General features: G+C 44.4%; 1 protein-coding gene across 1 annotated transcript in view; it reads left to right on the top strand.

Moving 5' to 3' along the window:
* Positions 1–2,276: 2,276 nt before the first annotated feature.
* The window catches only part of Ced-12 (engulfment and cell motility Ced-12), a 34,175-nt gene continuing 15,740 nt past the window's right edge, over positions 2,277–20,711 (top strand). Inside the window, exons 1-8 of the mRNA XM_053796844.2 lie at positions 2,277–2,364; positions 2,928–3,070; positions 4,291–4,395; positions 10,225–10,386; positions 11,842–11,982; positions 16,525–16,686; positions 17,750–17,896; positions 19,122–19,286. Coding sequence (XP_053652819.1) covers positions 2,948–3,070; positions 4,291–4,395; positions 10,225–10,386; positions 11,842–11,982; positions 16,525–16,686; positions 17,750–17,896; positions 19,122–19,286 — 1,005 coding nt within the window. The 5' untranslated portion in view covers positions 2,277–2,364; positions 2,928–2,947. The remainder of the gene's footprint in view (positions 2,365–2,927; positions 3,071–4,290; positions 4,396–10,224; positions 10,387–11,841; positions 11,983–16,524; positions 16,687–17,749; positions 17,897–19,121; positions 19,287–20,711) is intronic.

Genomic DNA, 20,711 nt, shown 5'->3' with positions numbered 1-20,711 from the left:
GTAATACAAGGATGACTATGGTAATACAAAGATCACAATGGTAATACATGTACTAAAACCACAATGGTAATACAAGGACCACAATGGTAATACAAGGATGACAATGGTAATACAAGGACATCTATGGTAATACAAGGACCACAATGGTAATACAAGGACAACTATGGTAATACAAGGATGACAATGGTAATACAAGGACATCTATGGTAATACAAGGATGACTATGGTAATACAAGGACCACAATGGTAATACAAGGACGTCTATGGTAATACAAGGACCACAATGGTAATACAAGGACGACTATGGTAATACAAGGACCACAATGGTAATACAAGGACCACAATGGTAATACAAGGACGACTATGGTAATACAAGGACCACAATGGTAATACAAGGACCACAATGGTAATACAAGGACCACAATGGTAATACAAGGACCACAATGGTAATACAAGGACCACAATGGTAATACAAGGACAACTATGGTAATGCAAGGACCACAATGGTAATACAAGGACAACTATGGTAATACAAGGACCACAATGGTAATACAAGGACCACAATGGTAATAAAAGAACCATAATTGTTGGTGGCCCTTAACGTTGTTGGGTTAAGGGCCATAAATTCTTGTTTTGGTTAATGGCCGTTGGCCTGGAGTTTTAGGATTTGCTTGCCATGGGTTCAAACCATACCTGTTATTGAGGATATTAAGGACCACCAAGTGTTAGGGTTTTTAAGGACCACCAATTGTTAAGGGCCACCAGTTGAGGTTAAGGGTCACTAATTATTTGGGATGTTAAAGGTCACCAACTAGTGTCAGGGTTGTTAAGGGCCACCAAGTGTTGTCAGGGTCATTAAGGGCCTCCAAAGCTTATGCCTTATTGAGCCCTGCCTCCCAGAAGTCTGGAAAAAATGTGTAGGCTGAATATGGGGAGGAATTAAGAAGGAAAAAGTTTCCCTTGGAATGATAAATAGAAAATGTTCTCAAATTAGATGAATCCCCTTACCTACACCCAGTTGTATGAATATTATTAGAGCCAGCTGGCCCAGTGGTTAACACACACGCCTGTGAGTTTTAACACACCATGGGTTTAAGTCCCACCCATTCCCTAATCTGTTGACTTAGGTGTGAGTAAAGGTGCCTGGCTCTGCTGTATGTAACTAAGAGGATTCACCTAATTAGGAATATTTTATTTCTGTTTTTCATTCCTAAGGAAACTTTTTCTTTATAATTTGCCTCCCATATTTGGGCTACATGTTTTTTCCTGACTTTCCAGAGGCAGGACTCAATAACAATTGATGGTTCATAACCTCCCCAATTAGTGACCCTTAACAATCTCCACAGGCGTCAAGGACCACAATGGAAATTAGTCACTTTGACCTTTTTGTTATCCTGGTGGGTAATTTACACTAGAGAGAGAATTAGGTATGATAATTGTGCTTATGTATACATGTACCCAAATAAACTTAGTCTTAACAGCCTCAATAACAATAGCCTTTAACAACCCAAGAAGATACTTAAGCTGTGTCAACCCTTCAACCCAACGAGATACTTCAACTCCCCCCCTCGGAATAAGTCACTTTGACTTTTCCGGGTTATCTTGGTGGGTAATCTACACATATGCTGCTATGTATGATAATTTATGTAAGTGTATTTGTGTGTACCTGTACTTGAATAAACTTATTACTGACTGACTAGAATTGCCTCAACCCTTCAACCCAACAAAACCCTCAAGGCCCACAATGGAAATAAGTCACTTTGTCTGACTTTTTGAGTTATCCCAGGTTCTCTACACATATGCTGCTATGTATGATAATCCATGTAACTACACATGCTGCTATGTATGATAATCTATGTAACTACACATACCCTACTATGTATGATAATCTATGTAACTACACATACGCTACTATGTATGATAATCTATGTAACTACACATACCCTACTATGTATGATAATCTATGTAACTACACATACGCTACTATGTATGATAATCTATGTAACTACACATACGCTACTATGTATGATCTATGTATTTATGTATACCTGACTAAACTGTCTCAACCCTTCAACCTAACAAGACCCTCAAGGCCCACAATGGAAATAAGTCACTTTGTCTGACTTTTTGAGTTATCCCAGGTTCTCTACACATATGCTGCTATGTATGATGATCCATATAACTACACATATGCTGCTATGTATGAAAATCCATGTATTTATGTACACCTGACTAAACTGTGCCAACCCTTCCACCCAACAAGATACTTGAGCTTCATCAACCCTTCAACCCAACAATAACAACAGGAAGCAGCAGCAGTTCACTGTCATTTTCTCTGACATTTCCTGTTATATTTCTCCCCAGGTGACTTATGTTTAATATATAATATATTCTGACAGTTGGTGTATATACCATTGTATTCGCCCTACGGGTTTAGAGCTCCCCCGGGTATGTAATGGGGAGTATAGCCGCGTCTTGAGGGGACCCCCCCCAGGCCAGGTATTATTGTGACCCCCATGCGAGTTTAGCGCTCGGTTGGTGGGTGTGATAGTGATGTCTGGGGGTGGCCAGTGGAGGGTTCTTGATCCCAGGAAGGGGAGCAACTTGCTCCCGACACCTCGACTCGGGGTTTTGTCTCTCCCGTTGGCACTGGCCCGTACGGGTTTAGTGCTCCACCATAGTAATATATTCTGAGGCTCTGTATAGCCAGTACGGGTTTAGTGCTCCACCGTGGTATTAATTAGTCATTCCCGAGGCTCTGTATAGCCAGTACGGGTTTAGTGCTCCACCGTGGTATTAATTAGTCATTCTCGAAGCTCTATATAGCCAGTACGGGTTTAGTGCTCCCGGGTGAGAGGTAACACCCCATACTACACACAGCGCTTCACTGTTATTCTAACAATATTTTTATTTTCCTTGGTTCGAAGACTCGAGATCGGTATCGATCATGGCGCCGGCGCGGGACGCCAACGTGGTGAAGCTGGCGGTGGAGATGAGGACCCTAGAGAACAAACCCATCCCATACCTGGGAGAGTTTAGTCTCCAGCAACCTCTGGCAGCGTTCATCGTGGTGAGTCACTTCTGGGGTCACCTCTGGGGTCACCTCTGGGGTCACCTCTTGAGTCACCTCTGGAGTCACCTCTGGGGTCATCTCTGGGGTCACCTCTGGGGTCGCCTCTGGGGTCACCTCTTGAGTCGCCTCTGGGGTCACCTCTGGGGTCACCTCTTGAGTCGCGTCTGGGGTCACCTCTGGGGTTGCCTCTTGAGTCGCCTCTGGAGTCACCTCTGGGGTCGCCTCTGGGGTCACCTCTTGAGTCGCCTCTGAGGTCACCTCTTGAGTCGCCTCTGGAGTCACCTCTGGGGTCACCTCTGGGGTCATCTCTGGGGTCATCTCTGGGGTCGCCTCTGGGGTCACCTCTTGAGTCGCCTCTGGGGTCACCTCTGGGGTTGCCTCTGGGGTCGCATCTGGGGTCACCTCTGGGGTCACCTCTGGGGTTGCCTCGGGGGTCGCATCTGGGGTCACCTCTGGGGTTGCCTCTGGGGTCACCTCCTCTGCTCAAAAATGACTTAACTGAAACAACTTGAAGTGATGCGATTGGCTGGGATATCACGAGAATATAGCAAAGTAGTTGTCTTGAATAAGGCACACACACTGATGGTCGCACCGCTGCGATGGTCGCACCGCTGCGATGGTCGCACCGCTGCGATGGTCGCACCGCTGCGATGGTCACACCGCTGCAATGGTCGCACCGCTGCGATGGTCGCACCGCTGCGATGGTCGCACCGCTGCGATAGTCGCACCGCTGCGATGGTCGCACTGCTGTGATGGCCTCACTGCTGCGATGGTCACACTGCTGCGATGGTCACACTGCTGCGATGGTCACACTGCTGCGATGGTCGCACTGCTGCGATGGTCACACTGCTGCGATGGTCACACTGCTGCGATGGTCACACTGCTGCGATGGTCGCACCACTGTGATAGTCACACTGCTGCGATGGTCGCACCACTGTGATGGTCACACTGCTGCGATGGTCGCACCGCTGTGATGGTCACACTGCTGCGATGGTCGCACCGCTGTGATGGTCACACTGCTGCGATGGTCGCACCGCTGTGATGGTCACACTGCTGCGATGGTCGCACCGCTGTGATGGTCACACTGCTGCGATGGTCGCACCGCTGTGATGGTCACATTGCTGTGACTATCGCTCAAGTGTCGCCCATTTTTCTATATAGAGTGCATTATGTTGTAATATACTCGCACTTGTATTAATAGAGTCGGTGTGTTGCAGGAACTGTGTACACACTGGAAAGTGGACAACCCGGAGTTCTACGCCTTACAGTACACCGAACCCACCTGCCATTATGTCACCGAGAAAAACAGAGGAAGGATTAAGGTAGCGAGTTTTGTTTCTGTCGATGATTTGTGACTCACGAAATTGTAATGACACGATTGCAAACAAACCATACCACGGGCGGGACTGAACCCGCGGTCAGAGAGTCTCAAAACTCCAGACCGTGAGACTCTCTGACCGCGGGTTCAGTCCCGCCCGGGGTATGGGATTATTTGTGATTTGTTTTTGTCAATAATTAAAAATTTTGTAGCTACGGTTATTTCAGTTTGAAAGACGCTGTGGGTCACCCTAATGTTTGTTCCGCCGATGTTGTTCAGCGTAAACACTCGCTTGTACGCCATATTTCAGCCAGTTAGTTAGTCTTTTGTTTTGTATCCCCCCAAGGAAGGTTCCTTGATGCTGATGAGGGGCTCTTGATCTAGGGAATTGGATCTGTGCTCCAGTTCCCTGAATTAAACCTGAATACTTTCCATCCCCCCCCCAACATGCGCTGTATAATCCTAAGGGTTTAGCGCTCCCCCGTGATTATGATAATCATTTTGTTTTGTATATATGCTGCACTTTACTGTTTGTGGTTGAATCATAGCTCCTGGCCCCGGTTATCAAGGCTAGGTCAGTACAGCTAGGTCAGTACAGCTAGGTCAGTACAGCTAGGTCAGTACAGCTAGGTCAGTACAGCTAGGTCAGTACAGCTAGGTCAGTACAGCTAGGTCAGTACAGCTAGGTCAGTATAGCTAGGTCAGTACAACTAGGTCAGTACAGCTAGGTCAGTACAGCTAGGTCAGTACAGCTAGGTCAGTACAGCTAGGTCAGTACAGCTAGGTCAGTACAGCTAGGTCAGTACAGCTAGGTCAGTACAGTTAGGTCAGTACAGCTAGGTCAGTACAGCTAGGTCAGTACAGCTAGGTCAGTACAGCTAGGTCAGTACAGCTAGGTCAGTACAGCTAGGTCAGTACAGCTAGGTCAGTACAGCTAGGTCAGTACAGCTAGGTCAGTACAGTTAGGTCAGTACAGCTAGGTCAGTACAGCTAGGTCAGTACAGCTAGGTCAGTACAGCTAGGTCAGTACAGTTAGGTCAGTACAGCTAGGTCAGTACAGCTAGGTCAGTACAGCTAGGTCAGTACAGCTAGGTCAGTACAGTTAGGTCAGTACAGTTAGGTCAGTACAGCTAGGTCAGTACAGTTAGGTCAGTACAGCTAGGTCAGTACAGCTAGGTCAGTACAGCTAGGTCAGTACAGTTAGGTCAGTACAGCTAGGTCAGTACAGCTAGGTCAGTACAGTTAGGTCAGTACAGCTAGGTCAGTACAGCTAGGTCAGTACAGTTAGGTCAGTACAGCTAGGTCAGTACAGTTAGGTCAGTACAGTTAGGTCAGTACAGCTAGGTCAGTACAGTTAGGTCAGTACAGTTAGGTCAGTACAGCTAGGTCAGTACAGTTAGGTCAGTACAGCTAGGTCAGTACAGTTAGGTCAGTACAGCTAGGTCAGTACAGTTAGGTCAGTACAGTTAGGTCAGTACAGCTAGGTCAGTACAGTTAGGTCAGTACAGCTAGGTCAGTACAGTTAGGTCAGTACAGTTAGGTCAGTACAGCTGGGTCAGCACAGCTAGGTCAGTACAGCTAGGTCAGTACAGCTAGGTACAGCTAGGTCAGTATAGCTAGGTCAGTACAGCTAGGTCAGCACAGCTAGGTCAGTACAGCTAGGTCAGTACAGCTAGGTCAGCACAGCTAGGTCAGTACAGCTAGGTCAGTACAGCTAGGTCAGTACAGCTAGGTCAGTACAGCTAGGTCAGTACAGCTAGGTCAGCACAGCTAGGTCAGCACAGCTAGGTCAGTACAGCTAGGTCAGTACAGCTAGTTCAGTACAGCTAGGTCAGTACAGCTAGGTCAGTACAGCTAGGTCAGTACAGCTAGGTCAGTACAGCTAGGTCAGTACAGCTAGGTCAGTACAGCTAGGTCAGCACAGCTAGGTACAGCTAGGTCAGTACAGCTAGGTCAGTACAGCTAGGTACAGCTAGGTCAGTACAGCTAGGTCAGCACAGCTAGGTACAGCTAGGTCAGTACAGCTAGGTACAGCTAGGTCAGTACAGCTAGGTCAGCACAGCTAGGTACAGCTAGGTCAGTACAGCTAGGTCGGTACAGCTAGGTCAGTACAGCTAGGTCAGTACAGCTAGGTCAGTACAGCTAGGTCAGTACAGCTAGGTCAGTACAGCTAGGTCAGCACAGCTAGGTCAGTACAGCTAGGTCAGTACAGCTAGGTCAGTACAGCTAGGTCAGTACAACTAGGTCAGTACAGCTAGGTCAGTACAGCTAGGTCAGCACAGCTAGGTCAATACAGCTAGGTCAGTACAGCTAGGTCCGCACAGCTAGGTCAGTACAGCTAGGTCAGCACAGCTAGGTCAGTACAGCTAGGTCAGTACAGCTAGGTCAGCACAGCTAGGTCAGTACAGCTAGGTCAGCACAGCTAGGTCAGTACAGCTAGGTCAGCACAGCTAGGTCAGTACAGCTAGGTCAGCACAGCTAGGTCAGTACAGCTAGGTCAGTACAGCTAGGTCAGTACAGCTAGGTCAGCACAGCTAGGTCAGTACAGCTAGGTCAGTACAGCTAGGTCAGCACAGCTAGGTCAGTACAGCTAGGTCAGCACAGCTAGGTCAGTACAGCTAGGTCAGTACAGCTAGGTCAGCACAGCTAGGTCAGTACAGCTAGGTCAGTACAGCTAGGTCAGCACAGCTAGGTCAGTACAGCTAGGTCAGCACAGCTATGTCAGTACAGCTAGGTCAGTACAGCTAGGTCAGTACAGCTAGGTCAGTACAGCTAGGTCAGTACAGCTAGGTCAGTACAGCTAGGTCAGCACAGCTAGGTCAGTACAGCTAGGTCAGTACAGCTAGGTCAGTACAGCTAGGTCAGCACAGCTAGGTCAGCACAGCTAGGTCAGCACAGCTAGGTCAGCACAGCTCGGTCAGCACAGCTAGGTCAGTACAGCTAGGTCAGCACAGCTAGGTCAGCACAGCTAGGTCAGTACAGCTAGGTCAGTACAGCTAGGTCAGTACAGCTAGGTCAGTACAGCTAGGTCAGCACAGCTAGGTCAGTACAGCTAGGTACAGCTAGGTCAGTACAGCTAGGTCAGTACAGCTAGGTCAGTACAGCTAGGTACAGCTAGGTCAGTACAGCTAGGTCAGTACAGCTAGGTCAGTACAGCTAGGTCAGTACAGCTAGGTCAGTACAGCTAGGTCAGTACAGCTAGGTCAGTACAGCTAGGTCAGTACAGCTAGGTCAGCACAGCTAGGTCAGCACAGCCAGGTCAGCACAGCCAGGTCAGTACAGCTAGGTCAGCACAGTCAGGTCAGTACAGTCAGGTCAGCACAGCTAGGTCAGCACAGCTAGGTACAGCTAGGTCAGTACAGCTAGGTCAGTACAGTCAGGTCAGTACAGTCAGGTCAATACAGTCAGGTCAGCACAGTCATGTCAGTACAGTCAGGTCAGTACAGTCAGGTCAGTACAGTCAGGTCAGTACAGCCAGGTCAGTACAGTCAGGTCAGTACAGTCAGGTCAGTACAGCTAGGTCGGTACAGCTAGGTCGGTACAGCTAGGTCGGTACAGTCAGGTCAGTACAGTCAGGTCAGTACAGCCAGGTCAGTACAGTCAGGTCAGTACAGCCAGGTCAGTACAGCCAGGTCAGTACAGTCAGGTCAGTACAGTCAGGTCAGTACAGCCAGGTCAGTACAGTCAGGTCAGTACAGTCAGGTCAGTACAGCCAGGTCAGTACAGTCAGGTCAGTACAGTCAGGTCAGTACAGCCAGGTCAGTACAGTCAGGTCAGTACAGTCAGGTCAGTACAGCCAGGTCAGTACAGTCAGGTCGGTACAGCTAGGTCGGTACAGCTAGGTCGGTACAGCCAGGTCAGTACAGTCAGGTCAGTACAGCTAGGTCGGTACAGCCAGGTCGGTACAGTCAGGTCAGTACAGCTAGGTCGGTACAGCTAGGTCGGTACAGCTAGGTCGGTACAGTCAGGTCAGTACAGTCAGGTCAGTACAGCCAGGTCAGTACAGTCAGGTCAGTACAGTCAGGTCAGTACAGTCAGGTCAGTACAGTCAGGTCAGTACAGCCAGGTCAGTACAGTCAGGTCAGTACAGCCAGGTCAGTACAGTCAGGTCAGTACAGTCAGGTCAGTACAGTCAGGTCAGTACAGCCAGGTCAGTACAGTCAGGTCAGTACAGTCAGGTCAGTACAGCCAGGTCAGTACAGTCAGGTCAGTACAGTCAGGTCAGTACAGTCAGGTCAGTACAGTCAGGTCAGTACAGCCAGGTCAGTACAGTCAGGTCAGTACAGCCAGGTCAGTACAGCCAGGTCAGTACAGCCAGGTCAGTACAGTCAGGTCAGTACAGTCAGGTCAGTACAGCCAGGTCAGTACAGTCAGGTCAGTACAGTCAGGTCAGTACAGCCAGGTCAGTACAGTCAGGTCAGTACAGTCAGGTCAGTACAGCCAGGTCAGTACAGTCAGGTCAGTACAGTCAGGTCAGTACAGCCAGGTCAGTACAGTCAGGTCAGTACAGTCAGGTCAGTACAGCCAGGTCAGTACAGTCAGGTCAGTACAGTCAGGTCAGTACAGCCAGGTCAGTACAGTCAGGTCAGTACAGTCAGGTCAGTACAGCCAGGTCAGTACAGTCAGGTCAGTACAGTCAGGTCAGTACAGTCAGGTCAGTACAGTCAGGTCAGTACAGTCAGGTCAGTACAGTCAGGTCAGTACAGCCAGGTCAGTACAGTCAGGTCAGTACAGCCAGGTCAGTACAGTCAGGTCAGTACAGTCAGGTCAGTACAGTCAGGTCAGTACAGTCAGGTCAGTACAGTCAGGTCAGTACAGTCAGGTCAGTACAGTCAGGTCAGTACAGTCAGGTCAGTACAGTCAGGTCAGTACAGTCAGGATAGTAATCTCTCTCAATATTAGTGGATGGAATACCTGAAGTATATCTGGATAGGGTTTCGGGGGTCAGCGCCCCCACGGCCTGGTCTATGGTCAGACCTCATGGTGGATCAGAGCCTGATCAACCAGGCTGTTACTATTGGCCGCATGCAACCCGACATAGAAACCACAGCCCTGGTGGTCAGGTACTGACTAGGTGCTTGTCTGGTGCCTTCGTGAAGACAGTCAAACTCCTAGCACTTCTTGTGTCGAAATGACACAATGAAAATAAGTCACTTGACTTTCTTGGATTATCCTGGTGGGTAATTTACACTATGTATAATAATTATACTTATGTCTACCTGTATCTACATAAACTTACTTACTAGGCTTTATTGTAATACTTTCTTAAACATAAATACAGTGGACTCATGCTTTACGATCAGCTCCCAATGCAACCAATTATGTAAGTGTATATATGTAAGTGCGCTTGTACGTGTATGTTTGGGGGTCTGAAATGGACTAATCTAATTCACAATATTCCTTATGGGAACAAATTCGTTCAGTAATGGCACCTGAACATACTTCTGGAATGAAATAATATCGTAAGCCGGGGGTCCACTGTATATAGTAGCCTGTACTGTGAAGGATGGGTGGTCGGGATACTGCATTTTGGAGTGTCAGCAAAAGTGTAGTGAAGGCACACCTCTGGCAAGATATTGGTTGAGTGATGGTGCAAGTGTTTCTTCCGTCTTGCATCACCCTACCTTGGTGGGAGGTGGCCCATGTGTTAAAAAATTTGCATTTCAGCTTAAGTCTGCTTATTAAAATAAATACAAAATACAAAATTTATTTCTTTTATGCAGTATACAGTAATTTAGTTTACATGTAATAATATATTGTTAGGTGTAAAAGAAAGCCATTAGCATGAGATGTATTTCAGGCAGTATTTTGTAGTGTATGGGGCCCATTCCAGGATGGTACGGTGCTTCACCTGGTGTATTCTGCCGCTCGAACGGCGGACGATATTCTGCAGAAGATGAAGAAAGGTCAGCTTGATGAGAAGAAAGAGGCGCTGGAGAGTCTGGTCAAGCGAAGCTCTGACATCACCTTTGCCCATGAGTTCATCTCCAAGCAGGCAAGTCTACCATGATGTAAGGTCATCCCCAGCAGGCAAGTCTACCATGATGTAGTAAGGTCATCCCCAGCAGGCAAGTCTCCCAGAGTAAGATGGACTTTCATGCTGACAATGAGCTCCTGTTCCAAGAAGTTGGAGTTACCCTCCTTTTCCTTGGATCAAACCTGATTACTTCCCGTTTATAAGGCAGCAGAAAAGCACCTTTCACTGTACAGTAAACTCTCATTGTAACATGGAAAATATAAGAATTCAAAGTACCATTTAACCAGCAAATTTTATCTATAATTTGAAAAGTCCATTATATCAAGGTATGTTATATGTAGGGTGTACTGTATACCATTTTCTTGAACTTCACAACAGTGAGAAGTATGAAAAAAATACAAATTCTGTGAGTACAGTGGACCCCCGGTTTACGATCAGCTCCCAATGCGACCAATTATGTAAGTGTATTTATGTAAGTGCGTTTGTACGTGTATGTTTGGGGGTCTGAAATGGACTAATCTACTTCACAATATTCCTTATGGGAACAAATTCGGTCAGTACTGGCACCTGAACATACTTATGGAGTGAAATAATATCGTAAACCGGGGGTCCACTGTATATGTACAACAATAACAGTACAGTAATTGTACATATGGTCATTGCGTTACAATCAATATAAGAAAACTGAATATTCTGTCAAGTCATGCTATATGGCTTTAATAAGCTTGGTAGAGAAGAATTGCAGTTTTGATTATTAACCCAAGGTAGACACAATGGAAATATTAAATAATGTAGGAGAAGGTTAGTTACGACAAAGAATAAGTCTCTCTATCAAGTCGAAACAGTTCATCACGAGCCTGGTGGCTAAAGTTCCCGCTTCACACACGGAGGGCCTGGGTTCGATTCCCGGGGGGTGGAAACATTTCAACACGTTTCCTTACACCTGTTGTCCTGTTCACCTAGCAGCAAATAGGTACCTGGGTGTTAGTTGACTGTTGTGGGTCACATCCTGGGGGACAAGATTAAGGACCCCAATGGAAATAAGTTAGACAGTCCTCGATGACGCACTGACTTTCTTGGGTTATCTTGGGTGGCTAACCCTCTGGGGTTAAAAATCCGAACGAAATCTTATCTTATCTTATCTTAATGATACTTCAGCCCTTCGTACACAATATCCTGCCATGTTGTCTTCAGACATTCTCCACTTTTCTCTTCCCAGTTGTGACTTGACAATGACTCAGGATGGGTCAAAATATCATCATAACACTCTTCCAAGGGCAGGTTTTTGGTGAGAACAAAAAAAATCACATTACCGTGACTGGTACAATTCACAAATAACCCGCACACATAGGAGAGAGAAACTTGTGACAGTATTCGAGTCCGATTTGGACCATTTACAAGTCGAACTCGTATATTAATTTAAATTTTATTGACTTCATGGAGCTTTTTATTTATAGTTGAAATATATTTCAGGGTATCAGCTTGTTAATCTCTTTCATGGAGATGCAGAAGAACGAGTCACCACTCCTGCCGAACATTCTCTCCTCGTTCCTGGAACTGATGGACCATGGTATTATGTCTTGGGACGACCTGCAGCCAAGTTTTATCGGAAAGGTTAGTGCAACACTGTGTATACAGTGGACCCCCGCATAACGATGGCATCGCATAGCGATTTTTCCGCATAACGATTACTTTTATCGCAAAATTTTTGCCGCGCATACCGATTAAAAACCCGCATACCGATTTTCGTCCGAGACGCGTCCAATGTGCCCTCAGCCAGCCTCACATGTGCCGCTCCGTCCCATTGTTTACCAGCCAGCCTCCGCGGTAACATCCAAGCATACACTCGGAATATTTCGTATTATTACAGTATTTTCGGTGCTGTTTCTGGAAAATAAGTGACCATGGGCCCCAAGAAAGCTTCTAGTGCCAACCCTGTGGTAAAAAGGGTGAGAATTAGTATGGAAATTAAGAAAGATTTTGAAGGGTTTGGGGCTAACCCTGAGAAGCCTATGCCAGTTGTGGAATCCATTGTGCCTACTTCAAAGATTAAGGAAATGTGTGCAGAGTGGGTTGAACTGCAAACCTTTATAGATGAAAATCACCCTGACACAGCTGTTGCAAGCCGTGCTTGTGACTATTTCAATGACAATGTTATGGCCCATTTTAGGAAAGTCTTGAAGGAACGGGAGGTACAGAGCTCTATGGACAGATTTGTTGTGCGACAGAGGTCCAGTGACTCTCAAGCTGGTCCTAGTGGCATTAAAAGAAGAAGGGAAGTAACCCCAGAAAAGGACTTGCTACCTCAAGTCCTAATGGAAGGGGATTCCCCTTCTAAACAGTAAGAAGATAATGCTCTCCCCTCCTCCCATCCCATCAATCATCACCAGATCTTCAATAAAAGTAAGTGTCATGTAATTGTGCATGCCTTTTTCAGTTTGTGTGTATTAAAATTAACATTTCATGTGGTAAAAAAAATTTTTTTTCATACTTTTGGGCGTCTTGCACGGATTAATTTTATTTCCATTATTTCTTATGGGGAAAATTCATTCGCATAACGATTATTTCGCATAACGATGAGCCCTCTTGCACGGATTAAAATCGTTAACCGGGGGTCCACTGTATATCTTCACTCTATCTCTGTTTCTCACTGCTTTATTCTTCCCTAACTGGCTCTGTATACTTTATCTTTTTATAAATTTGAATAAAAAACAATATAATGACTGGAACGATTCACAGCCTACCAACAAATTGAGTGGAAATTCATGATATTTCAGCCCATCCTTGACTATAATTTACCTCCATGTAGATAAAGGGAGAAAACCAAAAATGTGGATTTTCAAACTTTTAGCGGAATTTTTCCTTGCCCGACGATTAGAGTTTTTTTGTACCTTTGTAATACAGTGGACCCCCGGTTAACGAACTTTTTTCACTCCAGAAGTATGTTCAGGTGCCAGTACTGACCGAATTTGTTCCCATAAGGAATATTGTGAAGTAGATTAGTCCATTTCAGACCCCCAAACATACACGTACAAACGCACTTACATAAATACACTTACATAATTGGTCGCATTTGGAGGTGATCGTTAAGCGGGGGTCCACTGTACATCACATTTTGACAGAAATACGGCAGAAATTTTTGATGAATATTAAGAAGCTTTTACTGGTATAAAGTTCCACCCATAGACAAAGACACTTCAGCAGATATATAGAAAATACAAGACCAGAGCTTCTTAATATATGTGATAAATTAGATACCTGAGTAACACTTGGGAATCTTTATTGTGATAATGTTTTACCATCCAGTGGCTTCCTTAGTCCAGTACAGAGAAGAATAGTTCAAGATGAGAAGGCATTTGAGGTATCAGTCCCTCATCCATCAATCTTGATGGACTGGTCACATTGACTCCGGACTGATCACAGTGACTCCGGATTGATCACATTGACTCCGGACTGATCACATTGACTCCAGACTGATCACATTGACTCCGGACTGATCACATTGACTCCAGACTGATCACATTGACTCCGGACTGATCACATTGACTCCAGACTGGTCACATTGACTCCGGACTGATCACATTGACTCCAGACTGATCACATTGACTCCAGACTGATCACATTGACTCCGGACTGATCACATTGACTCCAGACTGATCACATTGACTCCGGACTGATCACATTGACTCCGGACTGATTACATTGACTCCGGACTGATCACATTGACTCCGGATTGATCACATTGACTCCGGACTGATTACATTGACTCCGGACTGATCACATTGACTCCGGACTGATCACATTGACTCCGGACTGATTACATTGACTCCGGACTGATTACATTGACTCCGGACTGATCACATTGACTCCGGATTGATCACATTGACTCCGGACTGATTACATTGACTCCGGACTGATCACATTGACTCCGGACTGATCACATTGACTCCGGACTGATTACATTGACTCCGGACTGATTACATTGACTCCGGACTGATCACATTGACTCCGGATTGATCACATTGACTCCAGACTGATCACATTGACTCCGGACTGATCACATTGACTCCGGACTGATCACATTGACTCCAGACTGAGGGACTAATTACCTCACACTCCTCCTGATCTTCAACCATTCTCCTCTGTACTGGACTGAGGAAGCCACTGGATGGTAAAATGTTGCCACAAGATACCTTAGTGTTACACAAGTATCTAATCTGTCAACTTGCCAGTTCTCTGAACCATTTCTCTACAAATTCACTGTGTAGAGGAGAGATGAAGATTATTATTATTATTATTTTTTTTATTTTTTTTTTATTATCACACTGGCCGATTCCCACCAAGGCAGGGTGGCCCGAAAAAGAAAAACTTTCACCATCATTCACTCCATCACTGTCTTGCCAGAAGGGTGCTTTACACTACGGTTTTTAAACTGCAACATTAACACCCCTCCTATAATCAAGGAGGAAGCACTAAACTCGTAGGATTATACAGCGCCTGTGGAGAGGATGTGGAAGGTATTCAGGCTTAATTCAGCGAACTGGAGCGCACATCCAATTCCCTAGATCAAGAGCCCCTCACCAGCGTCAAGGAACCTCCCTTAAGGGGGAAGAGATAAGGAGGTGAGTGAAACAAGGGATCCACTGGCCTTCAGGTTTGTCTTGTAAGATGATGTGGGTGATAGACATAGCCAAGGTGAACACACCAATATTCTGATACTGTACAGCTTTGAGATAGTTAAGACTCCACATATATTTATTTAATTCTGACACAAGACAGTTGCTTTACCATTCACTATACGCTTATCCTTTAACCCTTAAACTGTCCAAACGTACATCTACGTTCACTCGTGTAGCGCTCCGAACGTAGATCTACGTTTTATTTTACATGCTTTCCAATGCAAAAAAAAAGTAGATCTATGTTCGGAGTGCTACGCAAGTGAACGTAGATTTACATTTGGACAGTTGAGATAAGTGTATGGTACCTGGAGTTTACCTGGAGAGAGTTCCGGAGGTCAACGCCCCCGCGGCCCGGTCTGTGACCAGGCCTGAAGATATTGTATTTATCTTGCAATATGGTTTAGAAAGACACGTAAACAAACACTATGACATATTTATTAGAAAACGTTTCGGTCCTGGGACCTTGATCACTTCTAACATACAGAGGTAGAAAGGCATTATATATATAGGCGGAGAGTGAGGTGTGACGCACGTGACCTGAGGAATGTCATAAGAACATAAGAATGGAGGAACACTATAGAAGGCCTACTGGCCCATGCAAAGCAGGTCCTTATCAAAACAACCTCTGCTATGATGAGTGTTTGCTTACGTGTCTTTTTAAACCAACTTGTCGGTATTTATTACCAAGGTTTATACCATCTTGCAATATGTATTACAGTATACTATATACACAGTAATACTTTCACAGCTTTTATAACAAGTGTTTCCAGCAAGACCCGAACACAGAAGTTTTATTAAATGTATTCACTGGTATTTAAGACAAAATCGAATGTTTGAATGTGAATACATGACAGCAGTGTGCATGACATGTTGCCATATTTCACAGTGAGGTGTTGTTTTACAGTCAGTCATTTACATAAATCTTTATCACTTACAGCCTCAGAGGTCAAAGACCAGGTCATGATTATCACACTGAGGATGGAACCTCCACTTCTAGTGATGAATAACCATTGTGAGTTTAGTAGATGGAGGATGGAACCTCCACTTCTGGTGATGGTTTAGTAGACAGAGGATAGAACCTCCACTTCTGGTGATGAATAACCATTGTGGGTTTAATAAATGGAGGATAGAACCTCCACTTCTAGTGATGAATACCAATGTGAGTTTAGTAGACGGAGGATGGAACCTCCACTTCTGGTGATGAATAACCATTGTGGGTTTAGTAGACGGAGGATAGAACCTCCACTTCTAGTGATGAATACCAATGTGAGTTTAGTAGACGGAGGATAGAACCTCCACTTCTGGTGATGAATAACCATTGTGGGTTTAGTAAATGGAGGATGGAACCTCCATTTCTGGTGATGAATAACCATTGTGAGTTTAGTAAATGGAGGATAGAACCTCTATTTCTCCTGGTACTGAATGACCAATGTAGGTTTAACATTTCATGTGCTACAAGTAACTGTACCATCCACAGATGGTGTCGTACATCAACGTACAGGGGACGGTGGACACCCGTACACTCTCCACCGCCCTCACCATCCTTGAGAACATTATGCTAAACAGCCAGACCAACTTCGCCACGGTGGAAACACAGATAGCACTACCTAAGCTCCTCCATCACATCTCCAACAACAAGGTGAGAGATACAGTACCTTCCTCTTCAGAAACAGTACTCACCTATTTGTGGTTGCAGGGGTTGAGTCACAGCTCCTGGCCCTGCCTCTTTGCTGGTCAGTACTAGGTCCATTTTCTCCCTGTTCCATGAGCTTTATCATACCTCATCTTAAAGCTATGTATGGATCCTGCCTCCACTATACCACTCTCCAGATTGTTCCACTTCCTGACAACTCTAAGGCTGAAGAAATACTTCCTAACATCCCTGTAAATCATCTGAGTCTTCAACTGCTAGTTGTGCCCTGATGCTAGTAAAAGACTTTGTAACCCTTAAACTGTCCAAACGTAGATCTATGTTTGCACGCATAGCGCTCCCAACGTAGATCTATGTTTGCACGCATAGCACTCCCAACATAGATCTATGTTTGCACGCATAGCGCTCCCAACGTAGATCTATGTTTGCACGCATAGCACTCCCAACGTAGATCTATGTTTGCACGCATAGCGCTCCCAACGTAGATCTATGTTTGCACGCATAGCGCTCCCAACGTAGATCTACATTTTTTATTACATAAGAAACAATGTAAAACTGAACGTAGATCTACGTTTGGAGCGCTACACATGCGAACGTAGATCTACATTTAGACAGTTTAAGGGTTAAATTAATTAGAACACCCCTTCTCCCCCCCCTTGATAAGTGGCTTATTAACTGCCCATTGTACATTAATGGTATTCAGTACCAAGAAGATGAAGAATAAGATACATGTGTAACACCTGGGTATCTTAAAGATACCCAGGTGTTGCACAAGTGTCTTATACCTCTCATTCCCTAGGCAATCTTTACTGTCTATAATTTTATGCTATTGTACATATAATTTTGAGTCCCAATAATAAATTATAGTTTTAGCATGACCAAAATTCTCTCCATTATTAGTGGGTTTTCAAGTAGCTAGTTACCTATTTAGTAACTGTTTATAACTGCTCTGTAACTACTTTATTTGTAACTACTGCATTGTAACTAATTAATGCTCTGTTTGGAATTCATTTTCATTTTTTTTCTTTTTTGTACCTTGGTGAGTGGACAGAAAGTGGATATCCAACAGTCAGTGTTGGCCGTCATTAATGCTCTCATCCAGAAGTCTGACCTCCAGAAGAAGAAGCAGTACTGTACAACAATGTCGAGCCGTCAGTACCGCACCATCCTCATCAACAACGTTCTCATACACACTGAGGTCAGCTGCAGTAATTCATTCTCTCTCTCTCTCTCTCTCTCTCTCTCTCTCTCTCTCTCTCTCTCTCTCTCTCTCTCGCTCTCTCACATGAATTATCTACACCCAGAAAGATCACTTTTTAGTCTGGTTCAACTACTTTTTCTCATTACTGAGAAGTTAATCTTAATACATTTTACAATGATATTTATATATTGATAAGTGGGACACTTGTGTATATTTTGGCTAAAAATTGAAATATGTAAGAAAATGCTTCAAGCTACTCTGATTTGTCAAAATATGCAATAAAAAATGTCTTAGCACACTTTCCTGTATTTTTTAAGTTTGTACAGGTTTAATCAATACCCAAGTGTTGCACATATATTTATCAACTTGTAGAAATGAAGATTGTCCCGTAGCTCTCTTGCTAGCGCACTCGGATCACACACTGAGGTTCAGAGTTCGAATCCCCAGTATGGCTTGAAAACGTTAGGACATGTTTCCATGAGACACTTGATGTCCATGTTCACCCATCAGTATAAGTTGGGTACCTGGGCATTAGTAGACTGGTGTGGGTCGCATCCTGGGCATTAGTAGACTGGTGTGGGTCACATCCTGGGCGTTAGTAGACTGGTGTGGGTCGCGTCCTGGGCATTAGTAGACTGGTGTGGGTCGCATCCTGGGACAAAACTGACCTAATTTGCCCGAAATGTTCAGCATAACAAGCGGCTTTATATATAGTAGTATGTCATTGATGTCAGCTAGGACTGTATACCTTGTCATTGATGTCAGCTAGGACTGTATACCTTGTCATTGATGTCAGCTAGGACTGTATACCTTGTCATTGATGTCAGCTAGGCCTGTATACCTTGTCATTGATGTCAGCTAGGCCTGTATACCTTGTCATTGATGTCAGCTAGGCCTGTATACCTTGTACATGTACAGGAGGCCCCCACATATACAGCATCTCTTATCGGTGTTCCACGTTTTTGTTGACTTTCAGAAAATTGAGCCATTGATCGTTACATTCCATCCATTGGTGACTGTCTACAGCAGGTAGGAAAAAATTAAAAATGGCTCAATTTGAAACCGGTGAAAAATGGACCACCGAGAAGATGTTGTACGTGCAGGGCCCCACTGTATACTCTTTTCCCCTATCATTAAATATAATAGTTGCAGCTTGTCAGCGCAGACAATGCTGAAATAATTTACATGTTCTAGCGATACATTCGACTGTTGCTTGTTGCAGAGTGGCAGTGTTGGAGCAGACATGGCACACCAGCTGTATGTGCTGCAACAGCTGCTTCTTAACCAGTACGAAGAGCGCATGAACACCAGCATGGATGCCAACGATCAGGATGCCACTGACAAGATCAAGGAGCTGCGACGCATCGCCTTTGAGTCTGATGGCGATGTTAGTAATCAATTTCAGTTTTCTTTATTGATGTGAGGGCAACATTAGTAATAAATTTCAGAGATTTCCTTATTAACCCGTAAACGGTCCAAGCAGATCTACGTTCACATGTGTAGAGCTACAAAAGTAGATCTACGTTTTTTTTACATATTTTCAAATATAACAAAAAAAAAGTAGATCAAAGTTTTTTTACACATTTTCAAATGTAAAAAAACAAAAAGATCTACTTTTTTTACATACTTTCAAATGTTGAAAAAACGTATATATACGTTTGGACCGTTTACAGGTTAATGTGACGGAAGACAAAAAATGAGGGCTTAACTTTTGGTGATTCTTAACCTGATGGTCAAATAAAACTAGTTTCTCGTTTTAAATTAACTTTATTATACAAAATACACCTACCGTCCGACTTACGACCGAGTTCAGTTCCGAGAAACCGGTTGTAAGTCGAACTTTACTACTGAATATCAACAAAACATTTTTGTAATGACTATTTTATTGTTTTATTTTGGTATTTCATGTTTTACTTTACTTTTTATGTTGTTAGTACTGTGTTTTATACTGTAAGGTTTAGCATAAACACTGTGTACAACACAAATACTGGTTTATTTCCCAGAAATTTGGCATAAAAAACACGGCGTAAGTCGAGTGGTCGTAAGTTGAGCAGGTCGTAAGTCGAGTGGTCGTAAGTCGAGTGGTCGTAAGTTGAGCAGGTCGTAAGTCAAGTGGTCATAAGTTGAGTGGTCGTAAGTTGAGCAGGTCGTAAGTCAAGTGGTCATAAGTTGAGTGGTCGTAAGTTGAGCAGGTCGTAAGTCAAGTGGTCATAAGTTGAGTGGTCGTAAGTTGAGCAGGTCGTAAGTCAAGTGGTCATAAGTCGAGTGGTCGTAAGTTGAGCAGGTCGTAAGTCGAGTGGTCGTAAGTCGAGTGGTCATAAGTTGAGCAGGTCGTAAGTCAAGTGGTCATAAGTTGAGCAGGTCGTAAGTCAAGTGGTCATAAGTTGAGCAGGTCGTAAGTCAAGTGGTCATAAGTTGAGCAGGTCGTAAGTCAAGTGGTCATAAGTTGAGCAGGTCGTAAGTCGGATGGTAGTTGTAATGAGTGTTTGAGGGTTGTAAAGTGCTCACAACCTTCAGGGTTGTCAGCACTTCAATATTTGTGAATACGTTATGTATTTTCACTAAAAGGCATTTTGAAAAATGCTCATATGATCAAATTTTTTCCTTTGTGCCCATTTATTTTTGGCTCAGCGCACGACCCTGTAATTAAAAACTAACCATTAATTTTTAATCAGAATATTGCACATACAGTGACTTTCCAATGTCCAGATATTTACCTTTCTTTTTAACCCTTAAACGGTCCAAACGTATATATACGTTTTTTCAACATCTGAAAGTATGTAAAGAAATGTTGATCTTCTTTTTTGTTTTA

This window comes from Cherax quadricarinatus, chromosome 98 (assembly GCF_038502225.1).
Source record: "Cherax quadricarinatus isolate ZL_2023a chromosome 98, ASM3850222v1, whole genome shotgun sequence".
Taxonomy (NCBI): domain Eukaryota; kingdom Metazoa; phylum Arthropoda; class Malacostraca; order Decapoda; family Parastacidae; genus Cherax; species Cherax quadricarinatus.
This window is presented reverse-complemented; position numbering and strand designations above follow the sequence as displayed.